Below are 18556 nucleotides of genomic sequence, written 5' to 3'. Positions count from 1 at the left end.
TCATCCTCATTCTTCTCTTGTTCACTTTCTCTTATGTTGAAATTAGACTCTTACCTATCTCTTTATTTATTTTACCATTGTAAACCAGTGATGGAACTAAATTACCTTTATTTTGCCTTAGGACAGGTGAGTACATTATGTGGTTGCTGTCTACATGAGGGATCATGTATCTTAATTAAAAACCACCTAGGATTTGGTTACATTTTGATGAAGTATTATCACAGTGGCATAGGGCCTATAGCTAGTGTGTAGCAGCTCCAGACTGGAGGAAGGGTATCTTTGTTTTAGGTGTCCTTGATCATGAGGCTAAAATGGCAAAAATCTGGTAAGAAAGTCCAGGGCAGACTCCATGACGGCTCTCAGATCTCTGTGCGAAAGTTTAGGGTGCTTCCTGCCATCTTCTTCTGGTAGTCTTTGTCAAATTCTTCATTTTGGGCCACAGTAAAATAGTTCTTCCAGTCTCCAGGCATCCCTGAAACAAGGCAAAATCTGACTGATTGCTGCAGGAGTACAGGGAGAGGTGAGCATGCACTCTTGGAACCCCACCAAGAATGGAGAGAAACAGGCAGCTTGCCTGTCAAAAAATGTACAGTGGTGCTGCTGCAAATAATAAATAATGGAGCATGAAGCAGTACAGGAAAATCTACCCAGATCATGGGGACCACAAAGTTCCATTTGACATCTTAGACTACAAAGCTTATCTACCTTTCCTCATAAAAGGGGAGATGGAGTGGTCCATGATGCTGGTGGGCAAAGTGGTATAGTTGGCCATTGGATTTTGCTTCATTACATCAAAGGAGGTGTGATAGATGATTTTATTCAGAACTTCCTCTGCTACGTCTTTCTCCAGGAACTTCAGTGTCTTCTCAATTTCCCGCTTTGGGTCCTGTATGTGGAACGGTCACACCAAACAAATCATGTTGGGTCTTCCCTTGGGGATGATGTTCCATTTGGACAGTATTTTGAAAGAAATGAGTTAAAGGATCAATTCAAACATATTCCAAAAATATTTCTCAAGTGACTCCTAGTGCAAGGCACTGTACTGTCTCAGATGCTGCAAGAACACAAAGGTAAGGGCTGTCCCTGCCCTCAGGAAGCTTACCTTGCAGGAAGGGAATTAAACATAAACACAAACAACCACACTGCTGGTTGAAAAAGTACATGTTGCCTGCAGAGTAGTACAGGGTGCCAGAAGATTTGGTGAGAAGGAGCAATGATAACTCCTGGGAGAGATGAGGGATGGTTGTGTGAAGGAGGAACAATGTTGGTGGTGAAGCATAGTGTGACTAACTCTAGTATTTGGACTACAATAGATGGCAAAAAGAACCTGTTAATTTAATAGAAGTTCACTAAGAGGAGGAATAAAATGAATCTCAAGTTGACCCAGAAATATAAATCCTTATTTCTTGGATCCTTTTCATCAAAGAGATACAGAAAGAGAGAAAGCTATAGCTTTTGATTAAATTTCCAAGGACATCTTAGATGCTACTTTTTAAATTCTAGGATGCTGATGCACTGGGTCATAAGAGTGAGTTTGTGCAGCCACTCATACACCATGGTTTGAAATTCAGAAATCAGTCCACTGTCCCAATATATGGGATGAATCCTACCAGTGTTTATGTGGAGTAAACTTTACTTTATGATATGGGGTTGAGGTGTACAAGAGGGAGAAGGAAGCTAAATTTCTTGAACACAACTATGTACACTTTACAAATGTGATAGTGTAAATCTTTAAAAAGATATCATGAGATACACATATACACGTGATATCGCTTTGTAGATAAATGTATCTGGCTTATAAGTATCAGGATCCAGCAGATTGATTCAACTATAAAGCATGTGCTATTTCCTGTGGAAGAAGAATCTTTTGAAAACTGTATTAAAGCAAAGAAAATTTAGAATACCAAAAAAGTAGTTAGACCTTTGAGGATAAAACTGAGTTGCAAAGAGTGTTATGGACTTGCACTGAAGGCTGTTCTGTAAGAAAGCCCATGCGCTATGGTTCTAAATGGGGATTGATGTATCCTAGGATGTGGGAGGATCTGATGGAAATGGCACTGCCCTCACCTCCTTCATGTCCTCGTAGAAGAGGTAGAGAATACGGTGCTGGTCTTTTGCATCCCACCATCCCTTTACGTGGTCATACCAGGAACCCCACAGCACTGAGGGGAAGGAGAGAGATAAGATGTCAATGCCATGATGAAACTTGTAAAACAAACCTGATTATTTCAAATAAAAGGGGACATTTAGTAAATACAACCAGAAGACCAAAGACCCTGGGGAGAATTCTCATTTACATAAGACAGGGATTTTTTTTTTTTAATTAGGATGATGATAAAAAGTATTCTGGATCCCTTGGCTTATATTTCCACCCTTGAACTTATTACTCCATGAAAGATTGTCTTGTGGCCAGGAATTCAACACCTTTATTTTCCTTGCATCATCACACAGTGCATTGGTCAATATTATACAATAAATATTGTTTCTGAACAGGCTGAAAAAGAAGACTTTTACTATGAAAAATTTATAAATACTGTGATATTTGGGCACCTTTACTCTCTTTGATGGTAAATAGAAAAAAGAGAGGCTCGCTGGGTATTTTCTGTTGTCTCTGCCAACTCCACTTTCCATCCTCTTCCTCTCTGCTTGGTGCCCTGCATAGTGTCCTGCATGGACTGTTTCGATGGGCTCCTTTGCCCTCAGGATTGCAGCTGGACTGTGTCAGTAAGAGGCAGAGGAAGGCGTTTAGAGGCAGAAGGAGAGGAGGACATTGTGTTTATTTCCCTGATGCCTTTCCTGTTGGCTCACTGTGGTTCACTGCTTCCCCCACCAAAGGCCTTAGCCCCTGTCAAGGGGGTCCTCTTTTGTCTCTGGAGAGATCTGGCTCCCTGCTGGTACTCTCCCCAGAATATGGTACTAGCCCTTGTCAGTTTCCTCAAACTCTGTTCATAGCCTTGTAAATAGTCTTGTTGTTAGAGTCTTCCCAGATGACCTGGTTTGAGTGTGCCATCTACTTCCTCACAAGACCTTGACAGATACAGCCATTCAATGAAAATTATCTTCCTTTCTGCTTTCAGCAGATGAATGAATAAGGAAATATGAACTCACAGTTTTCTTCCACTCACCTTTTCCAGCTTTGAATGTCTCAACATATTCCTCCCATGTACCAGGGTCAGGCAACATTTTATTCATTCTTGAGAAATGGTAGTAGGAGACCAGACAGTCCTTGGCATTTCTAGCCACATAGATAATCTGGAATTGGCCAGCAAGAGGAATGAGAAGCAGAGAGAAAGCAAGACAGCAAAGTATCATCCAGTACAGAGGACCATAATCTTAGAAAGCCTCTTTGTAGAATCTTGGACTATCCTATTTGAATAATTGAATGTTTATGCGTTTTCTGTGATCAAAGGTGACTATCCCTTTTAGTTTGCCTAGGCACAGTTCCAATTTATAGCTGTGGTCTTAGCATGATCATTAAGAGCACCCCTTTTCTATCACAGAAGTGTCCTAGTTTGGATACTACATGGTGCATACTACATTCACCCTAACTGTGATATTTCTGGAAGTTAAGGAGGCTACTCATGTTGTCTTCATCCATCTAGGATTCTATAAAAAAATACCACAGGCTGAGTGGCTCATAAGCAACAAAATCTTATTTCTCACAGTTCTACAGGATAGAGAGTACAAGATAACAGTGCTGGCAGATTTGGTATGTGGTGACAATCTGCTGTCTTGAGACAGTTGTGCTTTACAAGACATGAATCCCATTCAAAGGTCCTACCTCCTAATATTATCACTGTTGGGATTAAGATTTCACATATGAATTTTGACAGGACAGATGCAGATGATAGCATGTGGTATATTTTTCAGTGTGCGAAGGTTCCCATTGGCTTTCACTAAGCAAGGAATCTTAACTAGGTTCTAGGCTGGGAGGAGCTAAAGCAGCTAGCCATTTGGTTTAATTTCCATGATATGAATCCCAGCCTTACTGATAAATTATCACTTCTACATTCATTTGCTGATGAGGTTCAAGGACCCTTCAGGACAGTGCTAAGTCCATCCTTGGAGCTGTGCGTGATGGTCTTCTCATAGGATAGGCAGTGCGTGGTCTGGTGAGAAGGAGCTGATCTCTTGGCTTATTGTCCTGCTGACACCTTCCTCCCCTCATTACTCTGGCTTCCTTCCCATCCTACACTGTTGTGTGATTCTCCACAGGGCTGGGGAGGAACCATTCTCAGTGGCTTTTCAAGAATTTTTGTCCTGTGTCTCACTACGGAACTTCTGTATCCAACACAACCAATCATCCAGCCCTATTTTACTCTTAGTGAATTGCCCTAGGTTCTTGCTTTCCATCTTTGCTCACTCAGATGAACACAGTCACGCAGTCCTGCCATTACTCTGTTTCTCTGCTTTGTTTCTTGCTGCTAGATTTCTATCCAGCATTTATGAAAGCATTTATGGTATCAGAATATATGATACAAGTGTAAAGTCTTATTATTATGTACATATATTTTGTGTAATATTCCTTAATGCTTATGTTGGTTATTGCCTTCTAGGTATAAATGGAAATGGGAAGTCCTAGGCTAAACAGGGAACATATTCAAATGTACATTAGGTGTGGGGTCCAATGTCAAATACAATTTCTGAGAATCTTTTGATTCATCTGTATTCATTTTCCATTGCTGCTTTAACAAATTTCCCCAAATAGCTTAAAGCAATGTAGATTTATTCTCTCACTGTCCTGAAGGCCAGATTTCACTAGGTTAAAGTCAAGGTGTCAGCAAGGCTGGTTCCTTTAATGGGTCTGGGGAGAATTCATTTTCTTGTTTTTAGCATCTAGAGGCCACCTGTACTCCTTGGTTCTTGACCCCTTCCTTGAATCACTCCAGATTCTTGCTTCAGTTGTCACAGCTCCTATTTCCTCCCTTGGTATGCTTGTTTCCAACTTTTAAATACCCTTGTGCTGATATTTAAGACCAAGACAATCCAAGATAATCTCCCCATCTCAAGATCCTTAACTTAGTCACATCTGAGTAGTCCATTTTGCAATATGTGGTAAATCTTCAGGTGCTGGTAATTAGATGTAGCTATCTTGGAGTGACCATTTTTAAGTCTACCATACCATCATAAAATGAAAAACTTGGATTGAGCTCCCTACAATCATTTCCTACTCAAATAATTCACACCAAGTCTAAATGGAAGTACTACCACTGAGATGTTTACATTATTTAGAAGACCTGATTTTACAAAAAGAAGATGTTAGTCTGGTGACTAACAAAGTGTTAGTATGTCTTTTGACAATGAGTCTACAAGATTTGGAGAAAATACTGGTTCTTGAGGAATAAAATGAACATATAATTAGTGAAGATATTTATCTGTGGGAATAAACCAAGAAGTTTTCACACATCCAGGTGACCTGGGCATGATCTTAGGGAAGCAAATCAGCAAATCAGGGAAGTAAAGCAAGCAGATACTTGAAAAACTATTCAATTGTATTGTACCTTATTTGGAGATAGGAGATGGGCAAAATAAAGAGCTGGTGAGTCATGGAAGCTCAGAAGAAAGAGGAAGTCAAAAGCAATTACTTACATCATGTATCTGAGCACTGCCCCAAGGAGAGAGTATCTTGGTTAGATTTGACCATTATGGTTTTCTTGATAAATTCAGTCTAGAAGATTGTTAAGACTCTGCAGTTGTCTTAGCTGAAAAACACTTTTTAACATCAACTGACTTTCTCAGCAATCTTCAGATAACTGTGTTTACAAAGCAGGTTGCCCACAAAGAGATGATGTGCTGGTCTAGCTGATACAAGCATTTGGTTCTGCTGAATGGCTATACTTTTTATTGCGAACGTATAATTCAATATTTTGTTTATATTACACATTTCATTAATTTAAGACTAACTTATAAAGCAGAAATCAGAAGGAAACACTGGTACATTCAATGTACACTGCATTTATAGGATCTGAATTAGGAAGTGTCAAAATTATATTTTTTGAAAGCAGAGGAAGTAAAGGTGTAACAGTACCTAGGAGCTTGCTTCATGAGATATGGTTTCTGAGAGTCTGTTGATCTCTCAGTTGTCTATTAAGGTGTGTGTGTCGGAGGGGGAAACAAACTGAAATAAGACAAAATCATACTTCTCATACTGAAAGGAAGAGGAGCAGATTTTGGATACCAAGGTGTACATTATCTCATCAGGGCAGCCAGATGGTGGCCATGAACATGGACTGTTCAGATCTCTGGATGTGGAAAGCTTAAGTGATGGATAGCCTCAAATGCTGTACTCTGAATCCACTACCATGTTCTTTACAAAAACACATTTCCAAATGGCTGCTCTTGTCTAATGAGTAAACACAGCAGGCATGCCTACGCAGGTCCACTCTATGAGATATGGGACTCTCTGATGGCTGAGTTTGGCTGGAGGACTCCCCATCAACTTGGATGAACCTTGCTCATGGCTGCACTGTAGTCTGAGTCTTCAACTTTCCTTCCTTGCCTCTCCTTCATAGGGGTCAGACTTGCATCATGACCTTATTGTTCTCCATACTTACTTGTCTTACTCCACTTTTCACGGGTTTTCCTCCAAATAGTTTTCTTTCAGGTCTGACTCTGCTGGTTCCTTAGAGGACAATCTAAGAGATCACTCTTCCTCAGGAAATACCTGCTTGTTTCATTGATCACCTTCTTTGAATGTGGCTTAGATGGCAGTCAAAATAATTTTGTCTGAAAATTTCCCAATATGTACCCCAAAATAATATTTTGAAGGAAGATAAATCCAGAATGGAGTAGGTGGAAATGTGGGGTAAGGCCATCATCTGCCATATGGCTCCACTGACTTTCTTTTAGCGTCTTTTACTGTTTCTACTTGGAGACATTATTAGGCCATGCTAATCAAGTTGGGTTTGAAGAGTTCGCTCTTCTTACCTTTGAATTTTCTTTCCAGAAGGAAGGTGGTAGCATCTGAACAGGCAGATGAGTCTTCAGAGTTCTAGGAGAAGGCATTTTGTTAGCCAGATCCAGACCTGGGAAACAAGGCCACACCATTCAGCCAAACATTTCTCATCAGCTGCATAGATTTGATATTACTGCTGTGCCAATCATTTGAAATCAGATTGACCCAATAGTCAGCAATCTGTCTAAACTAATAATTTTTATGCCTATGTTTCCTTTCTGATGACAGCTTTACTGCTCATTCTGGTAGAGGAAAGCGCTCATGAAATATTGAAAACTATGGAAGTATATTACTTCCCGTACTTGTTGGGCATCAGTGTGTGCTTTTGTGGGCAGATAAAGATGGTTGATGAGAACAGCTCTGTAGCTCCAGTAGCTCTGTCTAAAGAATGCAAAATTTTCTTTCAACTTTTACTTTCAAGGCCATGAACTACAATAGCCATAAGGCATGTGAAAGCATTGTGCTGGGAAATATTTTTAGCTGAAAAACTGCCTTATAGGGATCAAGTTATTTATCCAAGTTAGTAAATGTGAAAGCCAGGATGAGAAATCAGTCAGTCTGTGAGTGTGGAGAGCCAAGGAGGAGAAGCTTTGTAAAAAACAGTAAAGAGACAAGAAAGACTTAAATAAAGCACAGACAAAGTCATTCCTGGAAATAGAAAGTCCAATGCTGACTGCTGAAATGCTGAATATAGGCTGGATGTAGTCATGTGCAGCACCAACCTCATGGAAGGGGCATGCAAATAAAGCATAAATGTCAGCTATGGAGAAGATAGCTTCTGATAGAGAATGAGATATGTAAGGAAAGGGAGGTTCTCCTTGGAGGTACAGCAGCAAAGGGATAGAAGGAAGCAAAAGAGAGAAAATTAAAAATTCTGCATAAAAGAAAGAAAGTAAAAGGATGCCAATTTCTGCTCCTCCCAACTAACCTGTACTAAGTACTTGTTAACAGCACTGCACAGAAGAAGGCAGAATTGACAGAAGAGGACGTTTTCAAACTAGAAACTGTGTTCATGAAGTAAAAAAAAAAAAAAAAAAAAAAAAAGATTTCATTGACACAAAGCTATTATAAAATCAGAGTCAAATAAAAAAAATCAAATCAAATCCCCACAGAATCAACTACAAAGTTGAAAATGAAAATGCAACATTTTAAACTAAAATATCTGGAAACAAACATTTGGGAATATGAAAATAAAATCTGAAATCAGAAGTACAAAAAGTAAAAACAGATATGGACAAAAAGAGAAAGTGTAAAAGATTTGACTGGACTCAAAGAAAGGAAGAAAATGTAAATTAGCATTAAAAATGAAATTATAAAAATGATAATGGGAAATAGAATAAAATGAAAATATAAATGCTATTGAAGAAAAGCATTAAACCAATTAAGACAATGACACAAGGAAAAGAAAGAAGTAGAAAGGTTCAGAGAGCAAGTGGCTGACGTTGAAGACAGGTAAAGAAGGTCTAACATTAGTAGAAGCTGGAGTTCCTGAGAAGAAAATGAAAACAGTGGAATAAAACTAGTATTTAAACTTGTAATCTAAAACAGTTTTCTGGAGAAAAAGACTGGAATTTATATGTTAACCATAGGGCATCAGGGAAAGTTGATTCATAATGATCAATTTTGAAACATATGGTAAAATTATTATATTTTATGATTTAAAAAAATTCATGCCTCATGCAAAATATGAAATAATCCTTAAGGCCAATGGAACCAAACTGGCATCAAACTCTTGAAAACATCATAAAAAGCAAGGAATCTGTTGATCAGCATTTTGAAGAAATTAAGGACAGAAAATGTGAACAAAAAATGTTATCTCCAAGCAGGCTGTGCTTCAAGTATCAAGGATAGACAAAAAAAGAAAAAAAAAAAAGATTTAAATGTGCAAGGACTAGGGAATATAGTCCAGATGTGGCTTTCCTGATCAATTAGCTAGAATGAGTTCCATTCAATCAAGAAATGACTTGGAAATCTTTGCAAAAAGGATCAATGGTGAATATTTCACATTAAATAATACAACAATTAAATTAATGAGGGTAGATCATGAGTAAAAGAATAATGTGTAAACTAACTGTATAGGTTCCCATAAAGTAGTAATACAACTCAATATTTGGAATATGATTATTTGCTATTGTATAATTAATGGGAGGAGTTATAGATCCTTTGAAACCAGCAGACCAGATAGTAAAATATTAAGTAAAAGAAAAGAGGAATTAAGGTTTTGTAAATGGTAATAATACGCAAGTAACCACTAGGAAAAAGAAATACAAACTTTCCTAAATACTAAGCACACCACCAAAACAAACAACCTCCCGCTTTTTTTTTTATAACAAAAAGGAAAATGAAAAGGATACACTAAATAGGGAAACACAGTAAATATTACTTATTACCACAGTAATTTGAACAAATGATGATATGACATAATTGTGACCAAACACATCAATCACATCAATAAATGTGAGTGGCTTAACTAACCTATTAATATTTTTCAAATTGGCTCATAAAAGAGAAGTCAACTATATGCATTGTTCAAGAGAATACCCTAAAACATAATAATTAATATAAGGTAAAAATAAAAGAATGGATAAACATATAACACACAATGAAAACTATAAGAAAGCAAAGATTGTGGAGAGCAAGATGATGAATAGAAGCCTCCACTGATCATGCCACCCCTTTGCCCCCACTGCATCCAATGACTATCAACTTAACAGCTATCTACACAAAAGAAGCACCTTCATAAGAACCAAAAATCAGATGAGCAGTCATAGTACTTGGTTTTAACTTTGTATCCCTGAAAGAGGCACTGAAGAGGTTAAATAAAATGATTCGAATTGCCAACAACAGCCCCCGCTTTGCCCCCATGAAGTGGTGATGTAGTGCTGAGAGCATTTCTTTGCACTGGGGTAGGGAGCGCACAGCAATTGTGAGGCATTGAACTCAGTGCTGTCTTCTTATAGCAGAAAGCAAACCCAGAAAGAACTCAGCTGGTGCCTGCCCAGCCCTAACCGGGGTGGGGGTGCAGGGGGGAAGAAATCGCTGAAATCACTGATTCCCGTGGTCAGAATTTCAGTTCCTGCAAGCCTTGCCACAGAGGACTAAAGTGTTTTGGGGCTGTAAATAAACTCAAAAGGCAGTCTAGGCCGCAAGGACTGCCACTCCTAGGAGAGTCCTAGTCTGAACTGAACCCAGAGACAATGGACTGATGGGGGCGCGTGACCTATTGCGATACCAGCCGGTGTGGCTAAGGGAGTGCTGGCATCATTCCTCCCCTATTTCCAGACTACACAGCTCATAGGCCCAAAAGGGATCTGTTATTTCCGCTTGAGGAGATCTGTTATTTCCACTTGAGGAGAGAAGAGGGAAGAGTGGGGTGGAGTCTTGCATTTTGAATACCAGCTTAGTCACGGCAGAATAGGGTACAGGTCAGAGTTTTAAGGCTTCCCTTCCAGGACCTAGCTCCCAGACATTTCTAGACACACTTTGGGCCAGAAGGGAGTCTGCTACCTTAAAGGGAAGGACCTTTAAGAATGAGTCCTGGCAGCATTCATTTCCTGCTAACTGAAAAGTCCCTGGGCCCCAAGTAACCTGCAGCAATTTTCAGGTACTATGTTGAGGGCCTTGAATGAGACCTTGAGGCATGCTGGCTTCAGGTACCAGCTCGGCCACGGTGGAGTACAGCACCAAGCAGTCTGTTGGAGACTCTGATTCCAGAACTTGGCTCTTGGATGACATTTCTGGACCTTCCCTGGGGCAGAGGGGAGCCCACTTCCCTGAAGGGTGTATCCCAGGCCAGGCAACATTTACCACAAGCTGACTGAAGAGCCCTTGGACCTTAAGGAAACATCAGTGGTAGTCTGGCAGTATTCCCTATGGGCCTGTGGTGGCAGTGGCCATGGGATGAGGCTCTTCTGCCTTTGGAAAGGGGAAGGAAGAGAGGGAAGGACTACATTTTGTGGTTTCAGTGCCAGCTTAGGCACAGCACAGTAGAATATCAGGCAGATTTCTAAGGTTTTTAACCAGATGGCACCTCTGGAGCATGTGGGAACTCATGATAAAAACCCTAACTGGGTATAGAAGAAACATACCTCAACATAATAAAAGCCATATATGACAGACCCACAGCTAGTATCATACTGAGTGGGGAAAAACTGAAAGCCTTTGCTCTAAAATTTGGAACATGACAAGGATGCCTACTGTCACCACAGCTATTCAACACAGTACTGGAAGTCTTAGCTAAAGCAATCAGAAAAGAGAAGGAAATAAAAGGCAACCAAACTGGAAAGGAAGACATTAACTTATCCTTGTTTGCCGATGATATAATCTTATATTTGGAAAAATATCAAGACTCCACAGAAAAACTGTTAGAGCTGACAAAAAAATTTGGTAACACAGCAGAATACAAAACCAACCATATAGAAATAAGTAGCATTTTTATATAACAACAGTGAATGATCTGAAAAAGAAAATTTAAAAGTACTCCTGATTATAATAACTACAAATAAAATTAAATACCTAGGAATTATCAAAGAACTGAAAGATCTTTATAATCAAAACTATAAAACACTGGTGAAAGAAATTGAAGAAGACACCAAAAAAAATGGAAAGATATTCCATGTCCATGGATTGGAAGAATCAATATTGTTAAAATGATCATACTACCCAAAGCAATCTGTATATTCAATGTAATCTCTAACAAAATACTGATGACCTTTTTGCATAGATGTAGAATAAACAATCCTAAAATTTACATGGAACCACAAAAGACCCAGAATACACAAGGTTATCCTAACCAAAATGACCAAAACTGGAGGAATCACATTACCTGACTTCAAATTATACTACAGAGCTGTAATAACCAAAGCACCATGATACAGGCATAAAAACAAACACATAGATCAATGGAATGGTATAGAGAACCCAGAAACAAATCCACACACTTACAGTGAACCATTTTTGACAAAGGTGCCAAGAACATACACTGGGGAAATGGCAGTCTCTTCAAAAAATGGTGCTTGAGAAAACTAGGTATCAATAGGCAGAAAAATGAAACTAGACCTCTGTCTCTCACTATATACAAAAATCAAATCAGAATGAATTAAAAACTTAAACATAAGACCTCAGCTATGAAACTACTACAAGAAAACATTAGGACAATCTTCAGGACATGGATTGTCAAAAAGCAGAAATGGATGAATGTGATCACATCATGTTAAAATGCTCCTGCACGGCAAAGGATACAATCAACAAAGTGAAGAGACAATCCATAGAATGGGAGAAAGTCTTTGCAAGCTACCCATTTGACAAGGGATTAATAACCAGAATAGATAAAGAACTTAACTGTGTGGGAAAAAGTCCAATAATCCAATAAAAAATGGGTAAAAAGATTTCAATGGACATTTCCGAAAAGAAGACATACAAATGGCAAACAGGCATATGAAAAGGTGTGGAACATCATTGATCATCAGAGAAATGCAAATCAAAACTATAATGAGATATCATCTCATCCTAGTAAAAATGGCTTATATCTAAAAGACAGGCAATGACCAATGCTGGTAAGGATGCAGAGAAAAGGGAACCTTTCTTTGTACATTGTTGTTTACAGTGTAAATTAGTACAACCACTATAAAGAACATTTTGGAGATTCCTCAAAAAGCTGAATATAGAGCTGCCGTAGGATCCATCCATCCCATTGCTGGGTATATACCCAAAAGAAAGGAAATCAGTATAACAAAGACATATTTGCAATCTCATGTTTGTTGTAGCACTGTTCACAATAGCCAAGATTTAGAAGCAACCTAAGTGTCCGTCAACAGATGAATGGATAGACACACTTTGGCCAGAAGGGAATCTGCTGTCTTAAAAGGAGTAAGACAGCATAAAAAAATAAGATCCTGTCATTTGCAACAACATGGATGGAGCTGGAGATCATTATGTTAAGCGAAATAAGCCAGGCACAAAAAGAGAAACATTGCATGTTGTCGCTTATTTGTGGAATCTAAAAATCAAAACAATTGAACTCATGGAGTTAGAGAATACAAGGATGGTTACCAGAGGCTGGGAATGGTAGTGTGGGTGTGTGTGGGGGATGTGGGGATGGTTAATGGGTACAAAAATTAGTTAGAAAGAATTAATAAGACCTACTATTTGTTAGCACCACAGAGTAACTGTAGTCAATGATAATTTAAGTGTAAATTTAAAAATAACTAAAAGAGTATAGCTGGATTGTTTATTAACACAAAGGATAAATGCTTGAGGGGATGGATACCCCATTCTCCATGGTGTGATTATTATGCATCGTATGCCTGTATTAAGACATCTCATGTACCCCATAAATATATACACTTACTATGAACCCACAAATGTTAAAAATTAAAAAAGAAAGCAAGGATTGTGATGCTATAAGATAAATTGGTATTCAACCTCAAATATGTATGACACAAAGAAGAAAGTTTATAATGTGAATGATTCCATTATATTAATAAAATATAGTAATCATGGATATCTGTGTACCACGTAATCCAGTAACCACTTTATAAAATGGAAACCACAGTAGATGCAAACAGAACATGTTAATCATAGGATGTTTTAACTTTCAGTGCAAAATAAGTCAACTGGAAAAAAGAGAAGATACAAAGTATTTAAACAACATAATATATTAGATATTTTGGGTAATAGAGAATATGCTTTCTTCTCAAGTAAACAGAAAATTCACAAAATAATGGTATATTAAGGCACAAATAAAACATCAGTAGATTTCATAGTGTTGACATTTTATAAACAAATCTCTTATCACAATGCAATAAAACTAGAAATCAAACACAAAGGCAAAAATCAAAGAAGCACTTTCATCTGGAAATTAAAAACTTCTACTAAACATTTCTGGCATAAAGTTTCAAAAATTCTGAAAAATGTAGTGAAATTAAATGTAACAAAAACACTACATATTAAAAACAAATACATTTAACATGATGATGAGATAAAAATTTATAGCACTAAACAAAGAATGAATTAAAATAAATGAATTGAATTCCCAAGTCAAAAAACATTTGACTAAATCTAACAGTGGTTTATTATTAAAAACTCTGAGAAAACAATGAATAAAAATAAACTTCTTAGTCCGATAAATCCCATCTACAAAAAATCTGCATCTAGCATTATGCTTAATGGTGAAAGAATGAATGCTTTTCCACTAAGATCAGGGACAAGGCAAGAATGTTTGGTCTTATTATTTCTATTCAATACTACACTGGAGGCTCCAGATGATAGTGAAATAAGGCAAGAAAAAGAAATACTGTCATAGAAATCAAGCCTAGAAAGCAGAAGTAAAATTGTCTTCATTCAAAGAAGACATGATTGTCTGTGTAGAAAATCCAATATCCAATAGAAAAGTACAAAAAATCTAGAACTAATAAGCCAAGTTGCAAGATACAAGGGTAAAGAAAAAATCAATACATATCTGCAACATATAAATAAACATTAAAATACAGCAATATCAAAATATAATATTTTAATAAAATAAAACAATACTTATGATTAAATTTGACTAAAGATGTGACAGACATAATGAAGCTGTAAATCATTACTGAGTAAAATTTAAAATGTTCAAAATAATTGGAGACCAGATTAAATGCAATCCCAACCAAAATATGAGGAGACTTTTGTTTCTTTGTTTGCTTGTTTGTTTTGGTAGGAAATGACAACTTGATTAAAGTATTTATATGAAAATGCAAAGATCCTAGAATAGCTAAAGCAAAAAAAAGAAAAAAATGAGAGAGAGAGAGAGAAATTGGGAGGACTTATTTCTACTTAATTTAAAAACTTATTACCAAACTATAGGAATTATAAGACTGTGTAATATTGGCATAAAGATCGATACATCAATGACAGAAGTAGAATAGAAAATCCAAAAATATACCCACATATAAACAGTTAATTTTGGCAAAAGTTTCAAGACAATTCAATGGGAGGAAAGATTAAAAAATATTTTTCAATAAATGTTGCTGAAGTAATTGGCCCAATCAACAATAGGGTTTCAATAAATATTAGGTATTATTATTTTACAAATGAAGAAAAATTAGGCTTTGCGATGCTTAATGACTTGCTCAAGGTACCCAGATAAAAAATCTACATCAGCAGTTGAAAGTGGACTGTGTGATTTTAACATCAATGCCTTCTCACCAAAGGCTTGTCTCCTACTGTGAAAACTACTGTTTATTACTATTGGCTTTGTAAAAACATGTCCTTTATTCCCAACATGATTACAAAATATTCAAGGGTGCAGTCTATGTCTTGCATGTCTTAGTATATTTGCTGTAAAGTGTAATCATTTATGGCAGTACTTTTCTCCCCAGGTGTTTTGACCTGAACCTCCTTCAGACTCCTTCCCGGTTCCTTATGGACATAGTTTCTAAAAGGCTAACTGCAGAAATGATTTTCCTCTCAGGTGAAAACTGACCCAGTATAGTGGTTTCAACCCCGCAGGCCTCACTCGGGCAAACTTACCTGAGTTGAGAGGTGGGGGCAGTGTCCACTCAATGAAAGGATGGCGATCAAAGGTGTTGGCCCTCTGGCACTTCTGCACATCCCCATCATTTTGGATCATGTCCACAATCTCCTGTGTCCAGGTTGTGCCTAGAAGGATTAGTTATTCTCATCTTCACCCACTTGTGGTACAATTTAATTCTATTTTCATGCTTACTCGTGTATTTAGTTAATCTTCCAATTGCTGAGTGTTGAGCAGGATCAGCTCACCTACCTTTTCTTCTGCATGACCCCCAAGGTGAGCTGGGCTTCTGTATGCCATCTAGAGTGGGTGGGGCCTCTCCTCTGAGCGCCAGCCCCTATCTGCGCTCATTGATTATCATGGTCTGCTTACGTATTGGCTTCCTTGCCACACTAAGCGCTCTTTGGAGGTAGGGACTCATTCTTTTTTTCCCCTTTGTTCCTAGTACATACCATAGGGCTTTGTACCTAATGAATGTAGCTGCATGGATGAATATTGAAGCAAATAAAATTAGGGAGATATAAAGATGAATTAGCCATTGTATCTGCTCTAACAAGCTTACAATCTTACAATATTTTGGGGGGAGATAAGATGTGACAGAGACTGCTTCTTGCCATAGCTATTATGCATTCATCCCTTCTCTTTTCAAATTAATAGATTCTAAATTTTTAGCTTGGAATATAGCTATTTGGCTCAAAGGTTATATTTTCTACTATTTCTTACAGATAAATGTGGCCATGCCAGTAAATTCTGGTACCTGTCATGAAAGGAAAGAACATGACCTTCATTTCTTCCTTCCTATCTCCTTGCTAGTATTTGGAATGTGCCTGTGGTGGTTGGAGGCCCAGCAGTCATACTAGACCATAAAATCACAAGCCAGACCTGAGGATGGTGGAGCAGAAAGCAAGAACCAGGGTGGCTGATGACCAAGGCAGCCACTGTTTCAGCCCCAGGATGCCAGCCTCTTGACTGCTTTTCCTTTTGTGTTATTTTGGGTTTTCTAACACATGTAGTCAAATAGAATCTTAACTGATACAGAAGAGGACCGTGAATGGACATGTGTGTAGGCAAAAAGGTGGACTGCAGCAGAGAGACCTAATTGTCCACTAAATACCCATTTTGTTCTTACTACTTTTGATGTCTCTGTGGCTTGCAGCCAAACCTGACACTCACTGAAACATGAGACATATGCAGATAACTGAAAGAGAAACTTCCATGAAGGGCTGTAAAGGTATGTAAAGTGCTCTAGGAGTTCAGAGGAGGGTGGACTCACTGCAGAAGGCATCAGTAGAGCTCAGTGAAGGAGGGGGATGGTAGCTCTGAAATGAAGGGCTGAAGTGGGAACAAAATGTCAGTCTTCACTAACGAGGCATGGCATCCTAGGCAGGGAGCCTCAGGAGCAAAGACAAAGGCATGCATATTCCACACTGGGAAGGAAGGAGGGCTCTCAGGAAGTTGAGAGGTGGTAGGAGAGATGGGGAAGTAAGGCTGGGGAAGCACTGAGGCCTTGAGATGGAGGGCCTTGGGGTCAACTGCATAATTTCCCAAGTAAGCTGACACAAAATTTCTGCCCTGAGGTAATACAGGTTTACCTTCACATCTGGACAAGAGGAAGTGTCCAATGCAAATCAAACAGAAAAGAGATTCTAGAGAAACTGATACCTACTAATAGCAAGCCCCTACCTAAGTTTATTAAGAAAGCCCTGGCCAGCCAATGCTGAATTAGTAAGAAGGGAGTGAGGCTAAGGAGGGGAATTTGGAGCCAAAGAGAGGACAGAAACACATTTCCAAGAACTGTGGTGAAGGGGCCCTTTCCTGAAATCTTTCTGGTTATGGATATCTAGTGTTCTTCCTATTGAGTCAAGTGGCCACTGAGAGACTTGACCAAACTGATTAAAGTTCTTTGCTTTACTTGGTCACACTATCTGAAATTATATATTCAGATAACATGGGGATTATTAGTCATCATCACAGTCTTGCTGGTGGTGATGTTCCCTGCTCCTCCACCCTGCACAAGCCTAGAACACTCTTTGCTATTTCTGACTCTTGCTTTTTCCACAAACTCCTCTTCCTTTCATAAGAGTCTGGTAAATGCCAGCTTCCCTTTCTCACATCCTCCCCATCATACTCACATAGGTTTGGGCCCAACTCTATCAGTACTTTTCTAGTGGGGTGAAAGCATTCAGTTCCCCATCTGTCTCCTCCTCTGGGAGGAACTTCTTAGGGGCAAGGACTGTGGTTAATTCCAGGAGGCCTTAGCAGATGGGAGCAAAGTCTGGCTGGTTGGCAAGTTTACTGTAAGAACTTCTGTGCTCTTCACAATTCCTTCAGTCCTTTGGGGATTTGGGATTCTGGCTATCTCTTTTACAGGGACCAAATAAGAGGAAGATCTTGGGTCATAGTGAATTAAAGATCATAAGCAAGTCTGGTTTTTCATTTTTTTCCAGGGCCAGCACTGGTGAAAACCTGCATTTTTAAAGTGGGAGACCCATTCCAGGTGTCAGTGTTCTGCCTAAATCTGGCTTTCCTGCCGTTTTCTCATACCCACCTGATTTTGCGTAGGTTGCAATGAGGAGATCATCAGGTTTTGCTTGGAAATTCCAGATTTTGTCCCAATTATCACTAATCATTTTGGCCATGAGGATTCCATTCACTTCTTTAGTTTCTGGGTGTAGATAATCTTCCTCCAGATGAAGCTGTTTCATCTTCTCCAAGGACATCTTACGGGAGGATTGTACAGCTGCTTAAGACAAAAGTGTGCTGTGTCATTTCTAATACTTAGAACAGTAAGCCTTTTTTTTTTTAAAAAAAAAAAGATTATTATTTGAGAGATTCAGAGGAGACATATAGTGGGAATTTATTACTGTGTTTTATTTTAAGTGAGAGAAGTAAAAACTGTGGGAGCCTGAGCATTGCAAATACCTTTGTTTCAGGGTAAGGAAAGATGGCAAAGAAATAAATGCACCTCTGGTGGGGATGGACGTCAGGTAGGACCACAAACCTGGGAGATTTTTTAGCCAAGAGGTGCTTTGAGTCGGCTCATCAGCGATGCTTGAGCCCTGAGACACTAGCAGAGGCCTTGGCGTGGAGCTCAG

General features: G+C 38.6%; 1 protein-coding gene across 1 annotated transcript; it reads right to left on the bottom strand.

The window, feature by feature from the left end:
- Positions 1-359: 359 nt before the first annotated feature.
- Positions 360-18145, bottom strand: LOC116539852 (sulfotransferase 1C1). Its single transcript, XM_032263034.1, has 7 exons — positions 18010-18145; positions 15461-15589; positions 6928-7025; positions 3126-3252; positions 2068-2162; positions 706-886; positions 360-472 (listed from the first exon to the last, which is right to left on the bottom strand). Exons 1-7 carry the CDS (start codon positions 18098-18100, stop codon positions 360-362), a joined length of 834 nt encoding a protein of 277 aa, XP_032118925.1. The 5' UTR covers positions 18101-18145.
- Positions 18146-18556: the final 411 nt, after the last annotated feature.

This window comes from Sapajus apella, unplaced genomic scaffold (assembly GCF_009761245.1).
Source record: "Sapajus apella isolate SASKATOON/1434 unplaced genomic scaffold, GSC_monkey_1.0 scaffold134, whole genome shotgun sequence".
In the NCBI taxonomy this organism is placed as follows: domain Eukaryota; kingdom Metazoa; phylum Chordata; class Mammalia; order Primates; family Cebidae; genus Sapajus; species Sapajus apella.
This window is presented reverse-complemented; position numbering and strand designations above follow the sequence as displayed.

Coding starts and splice junctions, on each gene's coding strand:
- LOC116539852 (XM_032263034.1), bottom strand. CDS start 18,100: ATGGCCAAAATGATTAGTGATAATTGGGACAAAATCTGGAATTTCCAA. Junction 7,026..15,460: donor GCCCCCACCTCTCAACTCAG/GTAAGTTTGCCC, acceptor CTTGTTTCCCAG/GTCTGGATCTGGCTAACAAA. Junction 3,253..6,927: donor TCTGGAAAGAAAATTCAAAG/GTAAGAAGAGCG, acceptor GGCCAATTCCAG/ATTATCTATGTGGCTAGAAA.